Source organism: Pongo abelii, chromosome 10 (genome assembly GCF_028885655.2).
Source record: "Pongo abelii isolate AG06213 chromosome 10, NHGRI_mPonAbe1-v2.0_pri, whole genome shotgun sequence".
In the NCBI taxonomy this organism is placed as follows: domain Eukaryota; kingdom Metazoa; phylum Chordata; class Mammalia; order Primates; family Hominidae; genus Pongo; species Pongo abelii.
The window spans coordinates 55438817-55457740 of record NC_071995.2 but is presented as its reverse complement, the minus strand read 5'-3'; the positions used below and the strand labels follow the sequence as shown (position 1 = coordinate 55457740).

The 18924-nt window shown below is 53.2% G+C and overlaps 4 protein-coding genes across 17 annotated transcripts in view; 2 read left to right on the top strand and 2 right to left on the bottom strand.

The window, feature by feature from the left end:
- Positions 1-32: 32 nt before the first annotated feature.
- MBD6 (methyl-CpG binding domain protein 6) lies at positions 33-9761 on the bottom strand. Of its 13 annotated transcripts, none has more exons than XR_008512366.2 (15): positions 8205-8906; positions 6080-6143; positions 5752-5888; positions 5346-5448; positions 5053-5215; positions 3785-4819; positions 2946-3607; positions 2513-2666; positions 2155-2324; positions 1612-2025; positions 1454-1506; positions 1162-1225; positions 843-1012; positions 507-570; positions 33-247 (listed from the first exon to the last, which is right to left on the bottom strand). XR_008512366.2 is itself a non-coding variant. In XM_054528131.2 (13 exons), the coding sequence occupies exons 3-13, from the start codon at positions 5862-5864 to the stop codon at positions 938-940; spliced, it is 3009 nt and encodes a 1002-aa protein (XP_054384106.1). In that variant the 5' UTR covers positions 5865-5888; positions 6080-6143; positions 9421-9761; the 3' UTR covers positions 33-937. The 13 variants fall into 13 exon arrangements, 7 of the variants coding, with proteins under 7 accessions (XP_054384106.1, XP_063568243.1, XP_024112221.1 ...); XR_008512365.2 differs by lacking the exon at positions 8205-8906 and adding an exon at positions 7170-7455; XR_008512362.2 differs by lacking the exon at positions 8205-8906 and adding an exon at positions 7170-7433 and having other exon boundaries at positions 1612-2028.
- Positions 9523-12435, top strand: LOC129049385 (DDIT3 upstream open reading frame protein). Its single transcript, XM_054528505.1, has 3 exons — positions 9523-9577; positions 9670-9746; positions 12394-12435. Exons 1-3 carry the CDS (start codon positions 9523-9525, stop codon positions 12433-12435), a joined length of 174 nt encoding a protein of 57 aa, XP_054384480.1.
- Positions 12388-13795, top strand: DDIT3 (DNA damage inducible transcript 3). Its single transcript, XM_002823432.5, has 3 exons — positions 12388-12441; positions 12868-13118; positions 13207-13795. Exons 2-3 carry the CDS (start codon positions 12912-12914, stop codon positions 13576-13578), a joined length of 579 nt encoding a protein of 192 aa, XP_002823478.2. The 5' UTR covers positions 12388-12441; positions 12868-12911; the 3' UTR covers positions 13579-13795.
- The window catches only part of MARS1 (methionyl-tRNA synthetase 1), a 24886-nt gene continuing 19694 nt past the window's right edge, over positions 13733-18924 (bottom strand). The window contains exons 12-21 of one of the 2 annotated variants that reach the window (XM_002823424.4): positions 18507-18677; positions 18271-18366; positions 18021-18138; positions 17409-17622; positions 15529-15660; positions 15322-15426; positions 15044-15230; positions 14391-14462; positions 14051-14143; positions 13733-13953 (exon numbers count right to left, since the gene is read on the bottom strand). In XM_002823424.4, coding sequence (XP_002823470.1) covers positions 13807-13953; positions 14051-14143; positions 14391-14462; positions 15044-15230; positions 15322-15426; positions 15529-15660; positions 17409-17622; positions 18021-18138; positions 18271-18366; positions 18507-18677 — 1335 coding nt within the window. In that variant the 3' untranslated portion in view covers positions 13733-13806. Of the gene's footprint in view, positions 13954-14050; positions 14144-14375; positions 14463-15043; positions 15231-15321; positions 15427-15528; positions 15661-17408; positions 17623-18020; positions 18139-18270; positions 18367-18506; positions 18678-18924 lie in introns of both variants that reach the window. The other variant, XM_063712175.1, reaches the window with a different exon arrangement.

Here is an 18924-nt window from a genome sequence, read left to right as displayed (position 1 = left end):
AACTAAATAAAAAATGAGTACAGAGCCAGAGCCAGAGTTTCAAAATATTCTCATCTGTTAAATTAAGAGTGTCTCCCATAGAAAAGCAGTGGAGGCCCCACAGGGCAAGTACAAAACAGAATTAAAACTCCCAAGGGTCTTGTCTTTACAAAAGAAAAGGCAGGAGGCAGCCCCTGGACAGCTGGTCATGCTGGCCGCTCCGGTTGGACCACGTTGCATAATCCTCAGTCGCATCATCACAACGTCTCTGAGCGTTTTGATGGGGGGAGAAGGGGCAGTGTAGTGTGTATGGGAGGAGAGGCCCAGAGGGCTCTCTTTGCCCCCTTACCCCCTTTTTTATATCCCAGAGGAAAGTCGGGGGAACCTGGCTACACCTTGAAATGAGGCTATGTGTTTCAAACCTGGGGACGGGGTAAAAGGGGATCTGTGCTTTGAGCAACCTGAGCCAGAGGCAGAGGGGTGTTGGAGGGGTAAGGGGAGGATGCATGATGCTTATTGCTTTGTACCTTTCACTGGGAAGGAGGGCAGCAGCCAACAGTAGCTCACAGGTTTGTAAACTGAGCCTGTTGGCTTTAAGAAGGGAGGCAATGAAATCGAATTAAATATAAAAGAGTCATTTGTGCAAAAATAACTTAAACAAATAAAAGACCTGGGGAAGGGGGTGTTCCCCTTAGCGCCTGGTGGGGAAAGGGCCATATACCATCCCCCCCAGGCCTTTTCAGTGACATGGCTTCGGGGGGTGGGGGGAGGGGGTGAACTTCCCTGCCCCCTGCAATGGCTCAGGATGGGATTGTAGGGGAAGGAGTTGCATTTGTGCTCTGAGTGGGGAGTAGTGCCCCCACCCACTGTCCACAGGTGCAGGTGGCTGGCAGGGGCTCCCAAGGCTCAGCACTCAGCTCTCCCCAATCAGGGTCAGATCCAGCTCCAGGTATGGCTGCTATGGGGCCAGTTTCCTCCTCTTGTTTTTGGCAGGACGGCCAGGGCGGGCCCGGGGAGGCAGAGGGACAGCCGCCTAATACCAAAGGGGAAGTTGATAGAAGTGGTTAATTGCTAGGTATCAGAAGTCTTCTTTTCTCCCCACTCCCTCTAACCCTCCTTTCCTCCTGCTGCCTCATCTCTTACACCCTACCCATGCACCCACCCACCCAAACACACACTTACTCGGGCTGTAGGGCTGGGTTCCAAGGTAATGTCCTGGCGGGAGCTATTGCTGTTCCGGGTAGGGCTGCAATAAGGGGCACAGATGATCAGGAACAGCTCCCAAGCACCAGGTGAATTTCAGAAGTTTGGGTGGGAAACTTTCTACATTTGGATAGTAAAGGCATAAATATCCTTATTCATATTCAAATAAGAATCTGCCCTTTTGAAAACCAAGCCACTATTTGGACATTAGAACTGTCCAAACCAAAAAGAAGTAGGCAAAGGCCAGCACTATAGTAGGCCCAGCACTCACTTGTATTTTCTCCTACGGCCACGACGAGACTTTCTGACTACTCCCGGGGGCACCTGAGAAAAGATGGACTGTGTGTGTGGGAAATTTTGAAAAAGGCACCACAGCCCCAACCTTTCCTCAGAGCCCCTGAGCTCAGACCGCCAGCACTCTGCACTCACCTTAAGGTCCTCAGAATGGGGCCCGGGAGGGGGTGGATCCTTGGGCTCAGCACCCCCTTCAGCCAGCTCCCCATTATGCTGCCAATGGTGGGTTCTTCTTGGGGACCTTTCTATTTGTCCATTGAAGCCACCACGTGTCCCCCATTTGAGGGCCAGTCGGCCAGGCTCCCGCCGGCTGCCAGGCTTTCGGCCCCGGGCTGGCCTGGCCTCACCATTAATGCCCCTAAGTCCCCCTCCTCCCCTCCGGCCCCGTTTCCCTGACCCCCTCCCAGTGAGCAGCTCAGGGACTGGGGGGTCGGGAGAACCATGGGGTGGGGCTAAGGCACTGAGGGGAGGCCTGGCAGGCTCTGGTTCGAGGGCTGAGGCAGGGCTCTCGGGGGGTAGACAGGGGGCTTCTGGCTGCTCTGGAGGGATCTGCTGGCAAAAAAATAAGTTCTCAGTCAATCTCAAATACAGTCCCTCTTCTACTATAACTCAGAAAGCCCTAAATTTCCAGTTTGAGAAAAAATTATCTCCCTGACAAATATATGCCCACACCCTCACCTGGAGACTCTGTAGCAGGCAGGCTAGGGGACTAGAAGCCTCTGAGAGGGGTGGAGGAGCTCCCCCCCCAGGGAGGAGCTGCAGCCCCAACTGGCCAGAGAGAAGAGGGCCAGGAGGCTGCAACAGGCTGGGGAGGGCTCCAGGGCTGCTGGTCAGTGAAGACAGGTCACCTGTTGAGAAATTATAGTCAGGGGTCTCTCCCTAGGCAAACCAATTAGGCTGAGCAGACCCTACTATTCTCTTTAGGCTTTATCCAGTGGCCAAAGACTTTCTTCCCCAGTTTATTCAGCCACTACTCCCAAGTTTTACTCCTGCTTTTTCACACCAAGAGTGTGAATTCACACTCCCTCAGACTCACCCAGCAGGCTGGCACCCAGCAGAGGGCTAAGGAGTTGGGGGGGTCTCCCTGAGTTGGAGGGGGCCTTGCCCAGAGAGGAGGCCCCCGGGTCAGTAGTTGCCGTGGTGACACTGGAGGTAGGTGGTCCAGGTTGGGGGGCACTCAGGACACAGGGCTAAGAAAAAAGAATGATTCTAACACTTACGCGTGTAAAATACTCAACAGATTTATAGTGCTTTCACATCCACTATCTGACTGAAGCCTCAAGTGAGATAGGCCATGCTTATTAAATACAGACCCAATTATTGCAGTCATCCTACCCCCAGCCAAGAACTAAGGCCTCCCCAAAGGCCCCAAGGAAGAGCTCAGGAATGAAACTGAAAGCTTTTGATTCCCAGCTCCCATCTCTCATTCTACATCTTATTCTGTCCCACCTACTCACCCCCATCCTCACCTGGGGGGGTGTCCCCGAGGGGGGATCCAGGCTGGCAGCCAGCAGCGCAGAATTTAAAGCTATGAGGGTAGGGGGGGCTGAAAGTGGGGGGAAAAGTAGGGGGGACAGGTCTCCCAAGCCTGAAAATGGCTCCCCACTTGGACCCCCAGCTCCCTCTGCAGATCCCTCCCCATCCCCAGCTGTAGGGCCCAGAGCCAACAGGGGCAGGAAAGAGGCAAGGAGGTTGCTGGGAGGTGCTGAAGGAGGTGGAAGAAGGTCTGAGGGTGGTGGAGGAAGCAAGGAAGCCACCAAAAGCGAAGGCCCTTCAGGCTCTCCTGGGGCTAGGGGAGGACCAGGTCCTCCTGGTGGGGGTAGCAGGGGCTCAGGTGGGGGTTGTCCTCCTCCCCCAGTCAGCACACCAAATAAACTGTGGTTGAGCAATGGAGAAGGTGGAGGCTGCCCCAGACTCAGAGGGAGAGGCAAGGCCCCAAGCATCCCAGGGAAGCCAGCTCCACTCAGTGCCAGGCCCTGCTCAGGGCTGGGGAAAGGGAAAGGCTCTCCACCAGCCAGGGGAGGCAGAGGGCAGGCCGGGCCTACCCCCATCCCCAGCCCTTCAGATGGGCTTTGAAGCACAGGGCTGGGGACTACTGGGGCTTTGGAGGCAGCTGGTGGGGCAGGGGCACCTGTAAAAGAGGAGAGAAATTCAGCTCAAGGGAGGCCCTTTCTCCCATCATCCAAAGAAGCCAACCTCCCTGCCCCCAACCCAGAAAACCCTCAAAGAGCTCTCTGAACATTCCCCTAAATGACTTGGCTGCCTCTTTCCAGCCAGGATTAGGAAGGGCTCCACAATACTCACATACCTGGCACACTGCTGAGGCTGCCACTGGTGGTCCCAGGCAGGGAGGGCTGGATGGGGTGCCTGGGCTGGGGAGGGCTCCCTGAGGAGAGGGTTGGGGGAGGAGGAAGGTGTGCATCTGACCCCAAAAGGTTAAAGCTTCCATCAGAGTGAGAAGGGCCGGGGGTGGGGAGTCCCAGCAGGGACAGCACAGAAGGGAGAATTGGTTGGGATGGCTCCGGGAGAGAAAAGGGTTGGGGGACAGGAGCAGGGGCCCGAGGACGGCTCCGTCTAGGGGTTTGAGGGCCTCTCCCTTCTAGCAATCGAAATACAGTAGGGGGTCTGCGGGGACGACGCTGAGAGGGACGAAGTGATGAGGAGTGGGAAGCTGAGGGCGCCTGGGCACGGGGCCTTCGGCCCTGTAAAGTGCTGGGAGGGGGTAGTGGGGGATGCTGTGCCTTGGCCGCTGCAGAGAGTAGGCTGCTAGCAAGGAAGGGGGGTGCCCCAGGCCCCTCCACCGTGGGGACCCCTCCTAGGGGCCCCAAGACCAGGGGCAGGTGCATAGTGGCTGAAGACACTGGTGGCTGAGTGGCAGGACCAGGGTGAGCGGGGAGATTATTGCTCGGGGGCAGGGGAGGGGGTGTTAAGGCATCACTACAGTGGAAGAGAGGAGGGTCTGAAGGTGGTGAGGAGGAGGCATGAGGGGCCGGAGGAGAGCCCAGGTCAGAGGGCACCAGGCTGGATCTGAGGGCAGCTCCCCAGTTGTATGAGGGAGCATTGAGGCTGATAGCAGGTGGAGGAGGTGGGGCTGGAGAGGGGGCATTGCCCCTTGGGAGGAAACGGGGACTGCCCCCAGAAGGGACTGGGTCAGGAAGCCTTGGGGGGAAAAGCCCCCCAGGGCCTGCTAGAGTGGGAAAGGCCTGGGAAACTGAGGGTGGTTCTGGGGGAAGGGAGCCAGGACCCCCATTAAGTGGAGTTGTAGGAGGAACTCGACAGGGAGGGCGGGCAGAGGGGGGCCCTGGGGACACAGTGTGGAACATTTGGGGGCTCGCTCCCTCTCCTGCAATAAATGAAAAATGAAGGGTCAGCCTGTGGCTCCCCTTCCAAAAACTTTCTTTTGTCTTCTCTAGTCCCATTTCCCACAAGTTCCCAACCTCCCTGTGCCCTCCTCTCAACACGCAGCTCCCCACCCACTCCCCTTTCTCTTTGCTCCCTCTCACGGAGCTCCTCCCACCACCAGCCTTCCAAGCCCTTAGGTTTCCTCGGTCTTCTGTAAAGTGGCAGAAGACTCACCAGGAGAAGAGTGTGAGCAGGTGGTCTCCATGCTGCGGTACAGAGTTGCCATAGCAACAGCTTTCCGCCGGTGGTTGCACAGCTTGGTCATGTCCTCCTCTGATGCTGGCCCCACCCCAGCCCCACCCGGGGTCACCGGGGCCAAAGGGTCAAAGTTGAAAACCTGTAAGGTGGAAAGCAAGGACAAGGACCCTGAGGGGCTGGAATCTGTGAGAAGGGCTACCTCAGTCAATGATTTGCATTAAGACTTTTAGCTTATCTCTGTACTCTCAGGCGCCCCTCACCACTCTGACCTTGGGGACATTAAGTGGACACTCCAGACCGCACTTGCAGGTCCCATCGCTGAGGAGGTAGCTCCGGGTTTGCTCCAAGGAAGACAGCTCTGTGCCACTTGGACTGGGAGAGGACAGGGTCAGAGGACATGGGGTTAGCTGGCAGTGAATCAAGCAATACTCCTAAAGCACAGTGCTTAAGTTATAGATCCTCCTAGACGAACAGAGGATAAGGAATGTGGGAAGACACAGAAAAAGGGAGAATGGATTCAAAGGCCCAGAGCTACAGAAAGCAAAAAGGCTGAGGAAGGAAGGAGAAGAGAGGAGAGCAATCGGGTACCAGAGAGCTGAGCTGAGAGAAGAAGCGGAAGAAAGAAAACCCTGGCAACTGGAGTGGCAGAGCTTGGGGACCTGTGAAGATCCGTACCTGATGTAGAGCACAGCACCCTCTCGCACACAGCGCTGCCAGCCGATGGGGACAGATGTGGCCACAGGGCCCCCAGCTCTGTCTGCTCCACTGCTCTCATTGCCCCCATTCATTGTGTGTAATCAGCTCCCGCGTGCCTGATAACACAGACATCCATGTAGGCACTAGGAGAATTAAACTGGGCGAGGTACCTGAGAGAGGACTCCAGGAAGGCAAAGGTTGTGGGGAGACCCAAGAAAACTCAGGGGAAGCCCCAGAGGAGCAAGGGGAACCCCTCGGAGAGCTGGGAGGGAGACTGAGGAGTCCTCTGCCGTATCACCACAGCTACCTGAACATCTCTGCAAACATTGTGGGGTCCAGTCTAAAGCCGGGGCCACCAGCTTAGCCCACACCTGCAACGCAAGTAGAGAGATGGGACTGTCAAGAGTCTGCCCAACTCTAAAGAGCACCACAGCCCAGCACCCTCTCAAGAGAAAGATCCTTAACAATGTGAGGCAAGCACCTATAAAGATCTCGGGGATCTGCTGGCTTAGTCTACAACCATCCTTTCCAAGTCCAGTCCCTAGGGACCAGAGGGTCAGAACCTCAGCTCCCTGGGACCAAGAAAGTCCAGCCCAATTCTTAGGCATATGAAGGGCAAGGCCTCCGTCCATTCGGAGTAGAAGACTTCAACCAGGACTATAGGCACATTCCCATAATGCTAGGCCACTAGGAAGTTTCCCAGAGTGTCTGGCTCCTGTTGTTCTCTACCCAGGAAGATGATATAAAAAGTACAGATTGCCCCACAGGTCACCAGGCAATTGCCCAACTGCCCGCTGGGGTGGTACCAGCAGAACTCCCCCCATGCCTGCTCCATCAGACAATCGCTGATCTAGTTCATTCGGGTCTTAAGAGGTGAGGATCACAGCTCAGTCTTCTCCCAGGATCCTGAGAAGCTCCTGATTTTCCCTCAAGCCTAAGGCAAAGGGATTCAGAACCTCCTATTCCACTGGCTTCCGATTATCTCCAAGAGAGCCTGTCCTCTGATAGGAGGGGAAGCCCCTCCAACCTGCAGGTATCCTCCCCAGCCTCACCATCGCTCCCACCCCACACTGGCGGCTTCCAAACTTTCCCTCTCATAACAAGGCGCCCTGTCACCCAGACTGCTTCCCTCAGCTTGAGGAGGAGGGGAAGGCGCACGAAGTAGGAAGGAACTTGGGGAGAGGGCGGGCGGAGGGTGGGCGAAGCACTGAGGGGAGGGCGGTGAGGAAGGCAGAAGTCAGGCAGTGAGACAGAGAAGCGGCGGGGGCAGGTGAGGGCGGGGGAGTGGGGATGGGGCCGGGGAAAGGGGCCGAGAGGACGCGGAGGGGGCAGAGGGTAGGGACAGGAGGGGAGGGGAGGGGGAGGGGCAGGGTGGGGGGGCCGGGCCCCGCACTCACCGCGGCCCATGGTTCGGCCGGCCCCGCCCTGCGCAGTCGCGGCCCAGAGAGTGAGTGGGAGGGGGTGGGAGGAGGGTCGGTGGAGCCCGAGCCTCCGGTACGGCCCCGGCCGGTCCTAGCAGGAAGCGCCGCTGCCGCCGCCGCGGATCACCGAGCGGCCTCCCGCGCATGCGCCATGGGGGCCAGGGGCAGCCCTGGGGATTCCGTTCCCAGAAGGCACTGCGCAGGCTGCTGCCGCTGCCGCCGCCGCCGCCGTCGCTGCCGCAGCCGCCGCCGCCTCCGCCGCTGCCCGGACGGGAGAGGGGCGGGGCCGGGCCCCCGCCCAGCGGACAGCGACGAGCCAACTGGAGGGGCCGCAGTGCGCATGCGGGAGCGCGCCTACCCCTCCCCCACAACCCCCCATTAATCCCCAAGAGAACAAACACCCCACGCGGCCCCCCCGCCCTCCGCGGAAGGATCTGCGCCTCTTCCCAGGCCACTGGTGGCCAATCCCAGCCCTCCTCGGGGAGGGGCCCCTTCCAAAGCCACAGTCTTCTGAGGGAGCCAGGAATGCCAGGTCCGGGAGGGGCCGGGCCCCGAAAGATGAAAGTCGCGACTTGCCCTGCCCCGCCCCAAAGGCTTCCCGGGTAGTGTGCTGGGACTTGACCCGCCTCCCCAGGTCAACATGTCACAACACGACCTCGGCCTGTCAAGTCACATGACCTCTGCCTGTCACTGACAACCTGGTCTGTCTTTAGGCCAGGAGAGACCATCTGGTCCACCCTCCACACTACCCCCATTTTCAGAAGGGAAATGGAGGTGTGGAGCAACGGAGCAGCCTAACCAAAGACCTGTCATTGCCACACCACTCCAGTCACAACCGGCCTTGTGACAGTTTCTACTTAAACTCTGGCTGCCCCCATGAGGGTATGACAGGATATGTAACAGGCCACCACATGGCCTCTGTTTTCAAGGCACAAGAAAAATACTTTGCATTCTGCGTGGTGCGTTTTATTTTTGTTCAAGTTGCGTCCAAGTTCATGGTTCTCATTTTACCTTCACAACTCTTATCTTTAATTTACAAACAAGGACGGTAAGATCCCTTGGCAAGTGAGGGGGAGTTGAGGCTAAAATCGCGGCTCCGGTCTCCCCAGTCCAGGGCGGTCCTGCGCTGAAGTGCACTCACACGTCCCGGGATGAGACTCCGCTGTAAATCTTGACCCGAACACCTAGGAGGCAGGCCTGTGCCGCGCTCCTTACACAGGGAATCACAGGACTTGCTGTCTGGTACAGCAAGAGAGGGTCTTGGAGAAAGCCATAAGAGTACCGTGGAGGAAAATAGGTGGCCAAACAGAATCGGGTCCACTGGGCAAAATACATGACTTCTGGCAGGCTGAGGGCTTAGCAACAAGGTAAAAGTCAAGGGCGCTGTTCTGAGAGAAGCGGAAAATGACTACGAAGGGATTCCAGTACCTTGGCCCCTTTTGGGAGATTTACGGGGCTAGAACAGGAGACCACCCCCGTTTTTTTTTTGTTTTGTTTTTTGTTTTTGGTGAAACGTAGTCTCGCTCTGTCACCCAGGCTGGAGTGCAGTGGCGCGATCTCGGTCACTGCAGCATCCGCCTCCAGGGTTCAAGAGATTCTCCTGCCTCAGCCTCCAGAGTAGCTGGGACTACAGGCGCGCATCACCACACCCGGCTAATTTTTGTATTTTTAGTAGAGACAGGGATTTCACCATGTTGGTCAGGCTGATCTCGAACTCCTGACCTCAAGTGATCCGCTCTCCTCAGCCTCCCAAAGTGCTGGGATTACAGGCGTAAGCCACCGAGCCCGGCCAGGAGACCTCTTTAAGAAGACTCGAGATGTCGACAATCCCGGTGGATGGATACCAACTTTCAAAAGAAAAGTTCAAAAGGCCTATGTGCCCATTAGCTGGGAGAGGCCAAGAAAAGTGGGAGTCCCTTATAGTGGGGGTAAAACGGCGGGTAAAGCTAGGTGGGCGTAACAGCAGCTTCTGGGGGAGACAAGCGGCAAAGAGGTTCACGACCGACTAGGGGCGACCAAGGCTGATAGCCGTTGGGGCCGTTGGGCGCCGGGAGCTGGCGCCCCGCCCTCTCTCCTCTCCCCCACCCTCCGCACCTCCCACCACCCTCGTTGTCCCCTGCGCGTGCGCGTGCAGACACCGGTTGCCAAACATTGCATCATCCCCGCCCCCCTTTCCTCCCCTCCCCCCCGCTACACTCGCCTCCGCGCGCGCGCATGACTCACCCACCTCCTCCGTGAAGCCTCGTGACCCAAAGCCACTTCCGGGTCCGACACTACGTCGACCCCCTAGCGAGCGGGAGCGACGGGGGCGGTTTCGCGGGGCTCCTGAATGGCGGATGCGAGGGACGAGGCGGGGCCAATGCCGGCGTGCCACTTTCTGATTGGTAGGTTTTGGGGTCCCGCCCCTGAGAGGAGGGCAAGGCCATGGTAAAAGATTACAGCTAGGCGCTCCCGAGGTCAGAGGCTTAAGTCTAAGGCACTGAGCGTATCGTGTTGAAGATGAGCGGGTGGCAGCGACAGAGCCAAAATCAGAGCTGGAACCTGAGGAGAGAGGCGAGTACTGACTCCTATCTACCCTTTACCCTCCCGTCTCCTCAAAGTTGGGGCGTTCGCTCTTTAGGATCGGCGTCACTCCTCCACAGTGAAGTTAGGGACCGTCCGAGAGAGGAATGAGGAGAGTCCCTTTTTCTGGGGTGGTGCTTACAAACCCCTATTGCTTCGGACGACAGTGTCTCTCCACTCCTGCCCGGAGCCGGAACATGGGCCCTGCTCTGTGCTGCTGGGCAAAGGGACCTCGGCTGCCCTTGGGAAATTCTCTCCCGTAACCAACTTCAGGCCTCATCGTGAGGCCGGTCCGGGGGGAGGCGGGCAGCAGGACACACCCCCGCTCTAAGACTGGGTGACCATCGCTCAGGCCGTTTCCGCCGCTTCGCCACCAGCGGTCTTCTCCCTACCCCACCCCCAATTCTGTCTCAGTCTTAGTGCCTCTGGTGTCAGCATGGCCACCTCGGTAGCTGGGGCTACTGGACCTTGCAGCAGATAGGGGAACCTTGAGGAGACACAGCCTTTGGGAGGGGTGCCGATGGACAGGGAGTAGTGTGTTTTCCTTTTGCCGTAGAGGTCTCTGGGCCTCCCGCACAAGAGAGCAGCCTGGATCTCTTAAGTGTGGGAGGCCATTTGGGGTCTCCCCAGGGTATTGTCCTTCCCTCGGGATTAATCCCTGCCTGTTTAACCCGGTCCTGTCTCCCAGCTAATCTCTGTGTAACCATTGCATCAGGCCAGCCCCGTTTGGCTCTGCAGCCTTCTGACCTGAGGCTCTACTGCTGATGAAAGCCAAGTCCCACACACTGGAAGGCAAGGGAGGGTTCCTCAGGGAGGACAGCCCTGCAGAGAAATACTTCGGGCAATATTGCATCTCTAGCCCCTAGGGATAGGCAGCTGCCGCTCTGCCTCTGCCCCTTCCCTATAAGAGAGACTGGGGGGAATTTATCCATTCATTCTTAACAAATACTTAATGAGGACCTACTGTGTGCCAGTTTGGGGCTCAGGGTACATCCTTGAGCAAGAGGAAAAAATCATCTCAGTGGGACGCCTACAGTAAATAAAATATAAGTGCCATGGAGAAAGCTAAAGCAGAGAAAGGAATGGAGAATGTTCAGGATGGAGGTCAGAGTGTTACATCAGGTGGTCAGGAATTACCTTAGGTAATTCCTCCACTCAAAACCCTCCAGTGACTTCCATGACATGAAATAGGAAGTCATTGGAGGGTTTTGAGCAGAGGAATGACCTGTTTTAAAAGGCTCACTCAGGCTGCTGTATGGTGAATAGAGTTACGGAGGGGTGGCAAGAGAAGAAATGGGAAGACCTTCTGCAATCAAGAAGTTTCTGCAGTAATTTAGAGATGGTGGTGAATTGATCTAGATTGGAAACAATGGAATTAGAAGTGTTTAGATTCTTCTAAGCAAAGGTTTTAAAAACTCATTTTTAAAGAATGAGTTAAGGGCCGGGCATGGTGGCTCACGCCTGTAATCCCAGCACTTTGGGAGACCAGAGGTGGGTGGATCACATGAGGTCAGGAGTTCAAGACCAGCCTGGCCAACATGGTAAAACCCCATCTTTACTAAAAATACAAAAATTAGCCGGGCACGGCAGTGCATGCCTGTAATCCCAGCTACTCAGGAGGCTGAGGCAGGAGAATCGCTTGAACCCGGCAGGCGGAGGTTGCCGTGAGCCGATTGTACCACTGCCTTCCAGCCTGGGCAAAAAGAGTGAGACCCGTCTCAAAAAAAAAGGAATGAGTTAAAATTTGCTAGTACTTTGGATTGCAGGGTGTGAGAGAAGAGGAATGAAGGATGATACCAAGGTTTTTAGCTTAAGCAACTAGAGTTGTCCTCTGAGATGGGGATGACCTTGGAAGGGGAAAATCAGCAAGAGTTTGCCTTTGCACATAGTCTTAGGTGCCTATTAGACATTGAAAAAGAAATGGCAAGTAGGCAGTAGACAGCAGAGTCGGAAGTTCTGGAAGAGGTCTAGACTGGAAATGTACATTTGGAGGATGTCAGCCCTGTGGGAATGGAGTTAGGAAAATGCTATGATTTGTTCACTTCCCTGTAGTTTAGTCTTTACCCTGGGAGATTTGAGGCCTGCTTTGAATTTAGAGAAAGCTGAGTTGGCCAGGACTTTACTATTATGTAACCAGGACTACAAATGTCAGCAACTAAAAATAAAGAAAGTCAGGCCCTCTTCTGCCCTTGGAAATGGCTACAGGGACCAAGTATGCATACCCCACAAGACCAGAAGTAAGGAAGGACCAGTAGGAGGCTGGAGGTAAAAGAAAAATAAGGGCCCAGCACGGTGGCTCATGCCTATAATCCCAGCACTTTGGGAAGCAATGGATCACAAGGTCAAGAGATGGAGACCATCCTGGCCAACATAGTGAAACCCTGTCTCTACTAAAAACACAAAAATTAGCTGGGCGTGGTGGCACGCACCTGTAGTCCCAGCTACTCAGGAGGCTGAGGCAGAAGAATCCCTTGAACCGAGGAGGCAGAGGTTGCAGTGAGCCGAGACTGCACCACTGCACTTCAGCCTGGCAACAGAGCAAGACTCCATCTCAAAAAAAAAAAAAAAAGAAAAAAAGAAAAGTAAGTTGCCTCTCCCCCTTCCAAAAATGGCTGACATTTCTCTTTGTTGCCCACAGTGTTCAAGAAGAAAGTGTATCTTCATACATCACCACACCTGAAAGCAGGTAAACTTAACCTACCCTTTCCCAAAAATTTTAAAGGGCAGGATAGTAAATATTTTAGATGTTAAGAGTCCAGACAAAACCCTCCGCCTTGGGCCGCACTCGGGAAGGGGGCGTCACCGCTGCAGCCGCTGCCTTGGGAGCCGGTGAGCGGTTAGCGCGGCCCCCGTGGGGCAGGAGCCTGAGGAGAAGGGAGGGAGGGGCCGGCCGGGCGCGGGGTTGAGGCGGGTGGGCGGGCGGCTGGCGCGTGCGGGGCGGCCTCGTCGCCCCGATAAAGTCAGCTTTGACGAGGAAAAAAAAAAAAAAAAGAGTCCTATAGTCTCTAGCGTGACTCTTCATCTCTGCCACTGTAGCACCAAAGCAGCCATAAACAATATGCAAATAAACAGATGTGGCTGTATTCCAATACAACTTTACCTACAAAAACAGGCATCAGACCAGCTTGCCAACCTGTGGCATAGACTGTTTGCTACATGGAGCTTGTTCCAGCCACTCCCCATTATCCTGCAAATGTGCTTTTCCAGACCGATCCAACTGCAGAGATGGCAGCTGAGTCATTGCCTTTCTCCTTCGGGACACTGTCCAGCTGGGAGCTGGAAGCCTGGTATGAGGACCTGCAAGAGGTCCTGTCTTCAGATGAAAATGGGGGTACCTATGTTTCACCTCCTGGAAATGAAGAGGTAAGAATGCTAGCCCTAAAGCTAAAGGGGGATGTTACCTTTCCCTTCTCAACTAATACCTATGTTCCCTTTCCTCATTTCCTTGAAGGAAGAATCAAAAATCTTCACCACTCTTGACCCTGCTTCTCTGGCTTGGCTGACTGAGGAGGAGCCAGAACCAGCAGAGGTCACAAGCACCTCCCAGAGCCCTCACTCTCCAGATTCCAGTCAGAGCTCCCTGGCTCAGGAGGAAGAGGAGGAAGACGAAGGGAGAACCAGGAAACGGAAACAGAGTGGCCATTCCCCAGCCCGGGCTGGAAAGCAGCGCATGAAGGAGAAAGAACAGGAGAATGAAAGGAAAGTGGCACAGCTAGCTGAAGAGAATGAACGGCTCAAGCAGGAAATCGAGCGCCTGACCAGGGAAGTAGAGGCGACTCGCCGAGCTCTGATCGACCGAATGGTGAATCTGCACCAAGCATGAACAATTGGGAGCATCAGTCCCCCACTCGGGCCACACTACCCACCTTTCCCAGAAGTGGCTACTGACCACCCTCTCACTAGTGCCAATGATGTGAACCTCAATCCCACATACTCAGGGGGAAGGCTTGGAGTAGACAAAAGGAAAGGGTCTCAGCTTGTATATAGAGATTGTACATTTATTTATTACTGTCCTTATCTATTAAAGTGACTTTCTATGAGCCAAGGTCTTTTACTTTTTCTTCTTGCCTTTAGGGGCTTCAGGGGGTTTCCCCTCAGCTACAGCCAGCTGTTTCTTTAGATCCAGGAGTTTCGCCACCTCCGCAGCAACCTCGTTCTTGTCTGCCTTTTGTGCTTTGAGTTCTCGGACAATGTTTCCCTAAGATAAAGGGGGGTGGGGAGGTAACAGTGAGGCAAGAAAAAGATCTATTTAGGATTCAGCTTGTCCAGTCTCCCACAGGGCTTAAGCTTCATACTTGTTTTGTCACTTCATCCACCAGCGCTTGTATCTGCTGTGGCCTGGCTGTTGTAACAGTCTCTACAACTGCTGGCTTTGGGGACGTTTTTGCCTAGAGAACAACAAAGTTATCACCAGCAACCATGAATATCCCCTAACCTCCAGTTTTATACAGCATCTCAGAAGGAAAGTGATTACCTTTAAGTCGAAGGTCTCTTCTAAGACAGGAAAGAAAAACTAAGTGAGGAAGCGGCAGGGCCAAAAGATGGAAAGAGTGATGGGTGAGGACTATTTAGGGAAATTAAGGAAGTGATGCTGTGGCTGTTGTGGAGCGAGGGCACAGCCTTTAGCTTTCTCACCTGGCCCCCTCCAAAGCGCTGCCTTAAACTTTCAATCTGGTCATTTTCCAATTTTTGGAACAAGGGACTGACCTGTAAAAAAAGAGTTCGAGACTCATCTACTGATTGGATACAGACTCTACCAGACTGTACAGATGACCTCTCCAACCCCAATCTCTGATGTGTTTTAGAAAGAATGAGCTTAACACTGAGCTAATATCTGCTGATTTTAGGAAATTAGCGGTAGCTTTCCCTATGAAACCCCAAATAATTTATAGGGTCAAATATTCTTTAAGTTCTCTAAGGATGCTAGGCTGATCCAGAAGTTTAACGATGTACTTACTTTTTCATTTTGTGTCAAAGAGGAAATGGCTATCCTGTGTTTTCCCTGCCCGCTATCTGCTAGCATTATGGAGACTAGGTGATCACAGCATTTCTTCAAATATCTGTTTACCAGTTAGTTTTGTGTGCCAGGTTCTGGTTTCTGGCATGAAGAACAATTAAGATGTACAGCTAAGTCTGGACTTGTGAACGACTACCAAGGACTTTATATCAGAAACTTAAGAGTCCCACGACCAAAGTAACACTGGAGAGATGTTAGGTCTTCTCTCACCCACTCCAAAAGCTGCATGGCAAGAGTATCAATTTTAAGAGAGGCTGGCTCTTCCACCTACTGTGCCAATCTGGTGTCCTGCTGGTAAGGTACACAGGAAGTTTGTCAGCAGGATACTGCAGGCTGGAGGTGGGAGCTGCAGCTGGGCCTGGATTGTGGCACTAACCGTGGGCATGTAAGGCTGAAGCATGACAGAGAGCAAGGCAGCTATATTCACTGCCAAGCCAGTCACTGTTCCTGCCCGTTGCCTGAGGAAGAAGAGATATTAGTCAAGACCTCCAGGAGGATACAGCTTACAAGCCACTTTATGCCCTTAGGCAACCCTCCCCGCTTACCTACCTGTCAGCCTCACTGCCTTTAATCCGCTTCCAGGGCTCATTCACCTGAATATATTGGTTGCCATGTCGAGATATGGTAAGGATACTGCGCAAGGCATCCCGGATCCTGGGAAGGGAGGAAGCAGGCCAAGGTGTAATGTCCTACAGAGACCAATACAAGGAGGCTCTCAACACGCCAGCAGATGAGACAGAGGTGTCAGTTACTTACCGAACCTTCTCAAGTAGCTGGTGATAGTGCTGGAGCTCCAGGGTGACATGGGCCAGCAGGCGCTTATCATCAGGGGTGAGCACCATCTCAGGCACATAGCCCCCAAAGAACTTAGACACAAACATCCCAGCTCTTGGTTGGGAGTAGGAAAGGAGAAGTGGAAAAAAGAGGGGAAGTTATTATCCAGTCTCCTTGTTAGAATTTGACCCAATTTCCACAGCTGTACATTCTCTCAGGATTCCTGCCTGGAACAGGTAATTCCTGGCTCCCTCAAGCTAGCAGACAAGGCCTAACTAATTATTTACTCTGTCTCTCCCCTAAGAATCTGACTCTGCACATAAAGAAACCTGATTTAAGTTAAACAACTGTACTTCTTATTTTTAAGAAGTCATTACTCAGCTGGGCGCAGTGGCTCACGCCTGAAATCCCAGCACTCTGGGAGGCCGAGGTGGGCAGATCACCTGAGGTCAGGAGTTCAAGACCAGCCTGGCCATGGTGAAACCTCGTCTCTACTAAAAATACAAAAAATTAGCCGGGCGTGGTGGTGTGCACCTGTAATCCCAGCTACTCGGGAGGCTGAGGCAGGAGAATCGCTTGAACCTGGGAGGCGGAGGTTGCAGTGAGCCAAGATTGCACCATTGTACTCCAGCCTGGGCAACAAGAGAGAAACTCCGTCTCAAAAAAAAAAAAAAAAAAAAAAGTCATTACTCAAAATGACCAAGCTGAGTATGTGTTAACTGCTATCAAACAAACACTCTAGGTAAGGACCTTTTTTTTTTTTTTTTTTTTTTTGAGGAGTCTCACTCTGTTGCCCAGGCTGGAGCACAGTGGCATGATCTTGGCTCACTGCAACCTTTGCCTCCCGGGTTCAAGTGATTCTCCTGCCTCAACCTCTCAAGTAGCTGGGATTACAGATGTGCACCACCACGCCCGGCTACTTTTTGTATTTTTAGTGGAGACGGGGTTTCACCAGGTTGGCCAGGCTGGTCTCAAACTCCTGTAGGTAAGGACTATTTATTAAATGTGGTTAATGACCAAAGCTGAAAGTGAGTAGCAGGACTGACCTATAAGGGTCCAGGGCTCAGAGAGTGTGACTAAAGAATCCTAAGTTATGGAGGATACTGCTTTAGATTGCAGAAGAGCTGAGATAGGCACCAATGATAGAATGTGAGCCTAAGGTAACAAAAACTCTGAAGAGTATAGCAGAAGTCTTTTTTTTTTTTTTTTTTTTTTTTGAGACAGAATCTCCCTCTTTTGCCAAGGCTGGAGTGTAGGGATACGAGTACTGCTCCACTGAAGCCTCAATCTCCCAAACTCAAGAGACCATCCTGCCTCAGCATCCTGAGTGGCTGGGACTACAGGTGTGCGCCACCACGCCTGGCTGATTCTTTTTGTAGAGATGGGAGATTCATTATGTTGGTCAGGCAAGTCTTGAACTCCCGGCCTCAAGTGATCCTCCTGCCTCAGCCTCCCAAAGTGTTGGGATTACAGACGTAAGCCACCATGCCCAGCCCACAGAAGCCTCCTACCCCCACACCAAATAACCCCTTTCTTCAGCCAAACTTTTCAATGATCTGCAGGTGAACTATTTTGCTGGGAGAGAATACATCTTCAATTCTACAAAGAACAGTAATAAGAAAACAATTTACAAAAACCCACTTTATAACCAACTTTGCTAAATCACATCTCTATAGCTAACTGTTCCATCAAGTATGTGCTAGTATGTGCTAGGAACAGATCCCAATTAATAGAAATCAACTTTCCACACTGTCCTCACAGCCTCCTGCCCATTTTCTAGTTCTCTCCGCATTCCCAGCTCCTGAGGGAAAATGAGCCGCACCCCAGCTCACTGCTAACTCTGACCCCTTACCAAGTCCTACCTGTTGATGAAGTTGCCCAGGTTGTTAAGCAGCTCAGAATTATTCTTCAGCAGCAGGTCTGTCCAGGAGAAAGCACTGTCCTGGCCCTCAGGCCGAATGTACAGCAGATAGAAGCGCCAGATGTCAGCAGGGATCCCCGTGTCCTGGGCCATGTCCCCAAACACTCCCACACCCCGGCTCTTAGAGAATTTCCCATCCTCATAGTTCAGGTACTCTGGACAGAGGAGAATGAGTGAGAATCATCTGCTCAAATCACATCCTTCCCCTCTCTAGCTCACTAACTCTTTCTTCTTTCCTCTTTCTAACCTCAACTATGGGTGTCTAGCAACATTTCTCCTTAAGGGGCTGGTATGCTCAGATTTTGGGAGTCCCTTCCTATCCATTCTGGCCCTTTTTTCTCTTTGCTTATATCTACTACAGAGTATTAGCTTTGGACTTTTGCTTTCTTCAGGTTCTTCTTTCATTTCTCTAGGTTGAGTTCTCATTTTAATTATTTCCTATTTCATCTCAACTCCTAACTCAAGACAGCAGCTCTCTAAGATCTTTTTCCAAGTACTGCCTCACCCCTCATTTCCTATGAACACCCCATCAGTAGTCTTCCAGGGTACTTACCTGTAGCAATGAGGTGGCTGACCAAGGTATAGTTATCCTCAGCTCCTAGGGCTGAGCAAGGAAAGACTAAGCCATGGAAAGGAACATTGTCTTTGGCCATGAACTGATACAGGTCCACCTAGGGGAATGTGGTTAGGAGAGATTTCCTCAGGCCTTCTTCAAAGGCCCAAGGAAGACCAGACACCCAACCCTAACACCCACACCCTACCGCCTACCCTCCCCATGCACAGTCTAACTAAGAACTGCTCACTTGCTCTGGGTTCTTCCACCATCTCTCCCACTGGTCTGTGTAGTTGGCTGTGATGGACAGATAGCCAAAAGTGGCATCAAACCAGACATAGAATACCTGGAGGTCAGGAGGAGGTAAACATGTTAGGGACCAATTCAAAGTCTCAAATTGAAACAAGACATAATCAGCAGTCTACTCTGCTAGCCCAGGGTTTCAACACCAAGGCTGAATGATATGAATAAAAAAAGGGTTTTTACCTTGTCTTCAAAACCTTCTAAGGGTACAGGGGTTCCCCATTTGAGGTCTCGGGTTATGCAGCGTGGCTTGAGGCCATCCCGAAGCCAAGAACGGATGATAAACCGGGCATTGGGTGTCCAGTCACTGCCAGGCAATGTCCTCCCCAACCACTCCTCCAGTCGCTTCTCCAGCTGAGATAACGGAGAAAGACAGAGGGCTGACTTAGGAAAGTCTCATATGTGGTTAGCATAAGGATAAACACATACAACCTTTTTGGAGCACAATTTGGCAATATATAACTTTTTTTTTGGAGACAGAGTCTTGCTCTGTCGCCCAGACTGGAGTGCAGTGGTGCAATCATAATCACGGCTCACTGCAGCCTAAACCTCCTGGGCTCAAGCAATCCTCCTACCTCAACCTCCCCAGCAGCTGGGACCA

Excerpts from the sequence above, each read along its gene's own strand:
- LOC129049385 (XM_054528505.1), top strand. The coding sequence starts at position 9,523 with ATGGCGGATGCGAGGGACGAGGCGGGGCCAATGCCGGCGTGCCACTTT. Across the intron at positions 9,578-9,669 it reads GGCGTGCCACTTTCTGATTG|GCACTGAGCGTATCGTGTTG; the intron begins GTAGGTTTTGGG and ends CTTAAGTCTAAG. Across the intron at positions 9,747-12,393 it reads GCTGGAACCTGAGGAGAGAG|TGTTCAAGAAGAAAGTGTAT; the intron begins GCGAGTACTGAC and ends TGTTGCCCACAG.
- MBD6 (XM_054528131.2), bottom strand. The coding sequence starts at position 5,864 with ATGAATGGGGGCAATGAGAGCAGTGGAGCAGACAGAGCTGGGGGCCCT. Across the intron at positions 1,507-1,611 it reads CCCATTCTGAGGACCTTAAG|GTGCCCCCGGGAGTAGTCAG; the intron begins GTGAGTGCAGAG and ends ATCTTTTCTCAG. Across the intron at positions 1,013-1,161 it reads AACCCAGCCCTACAGCCCGA|GCGGCTGTCCCTCTGCCTCC; the intron begins GTAAGTGTGTGT and ends CTTTGGTATTAG.
- DDIT3 (XM_002823432.5), top strand. The coding sequence starts at position 12,912 with ATGGAGCTTGTTCCAGCCACTCCCCATTATCCTGCAAATGTGCTTTTC. Across the intron at positions 13,119-13,206 it reads CACCTCCTGGAAATGAAGAG|GAAGAATCAAAAATCTTCAC; the intron begins GTAAGAATGCTA and ends ATTTCCTTGAAG.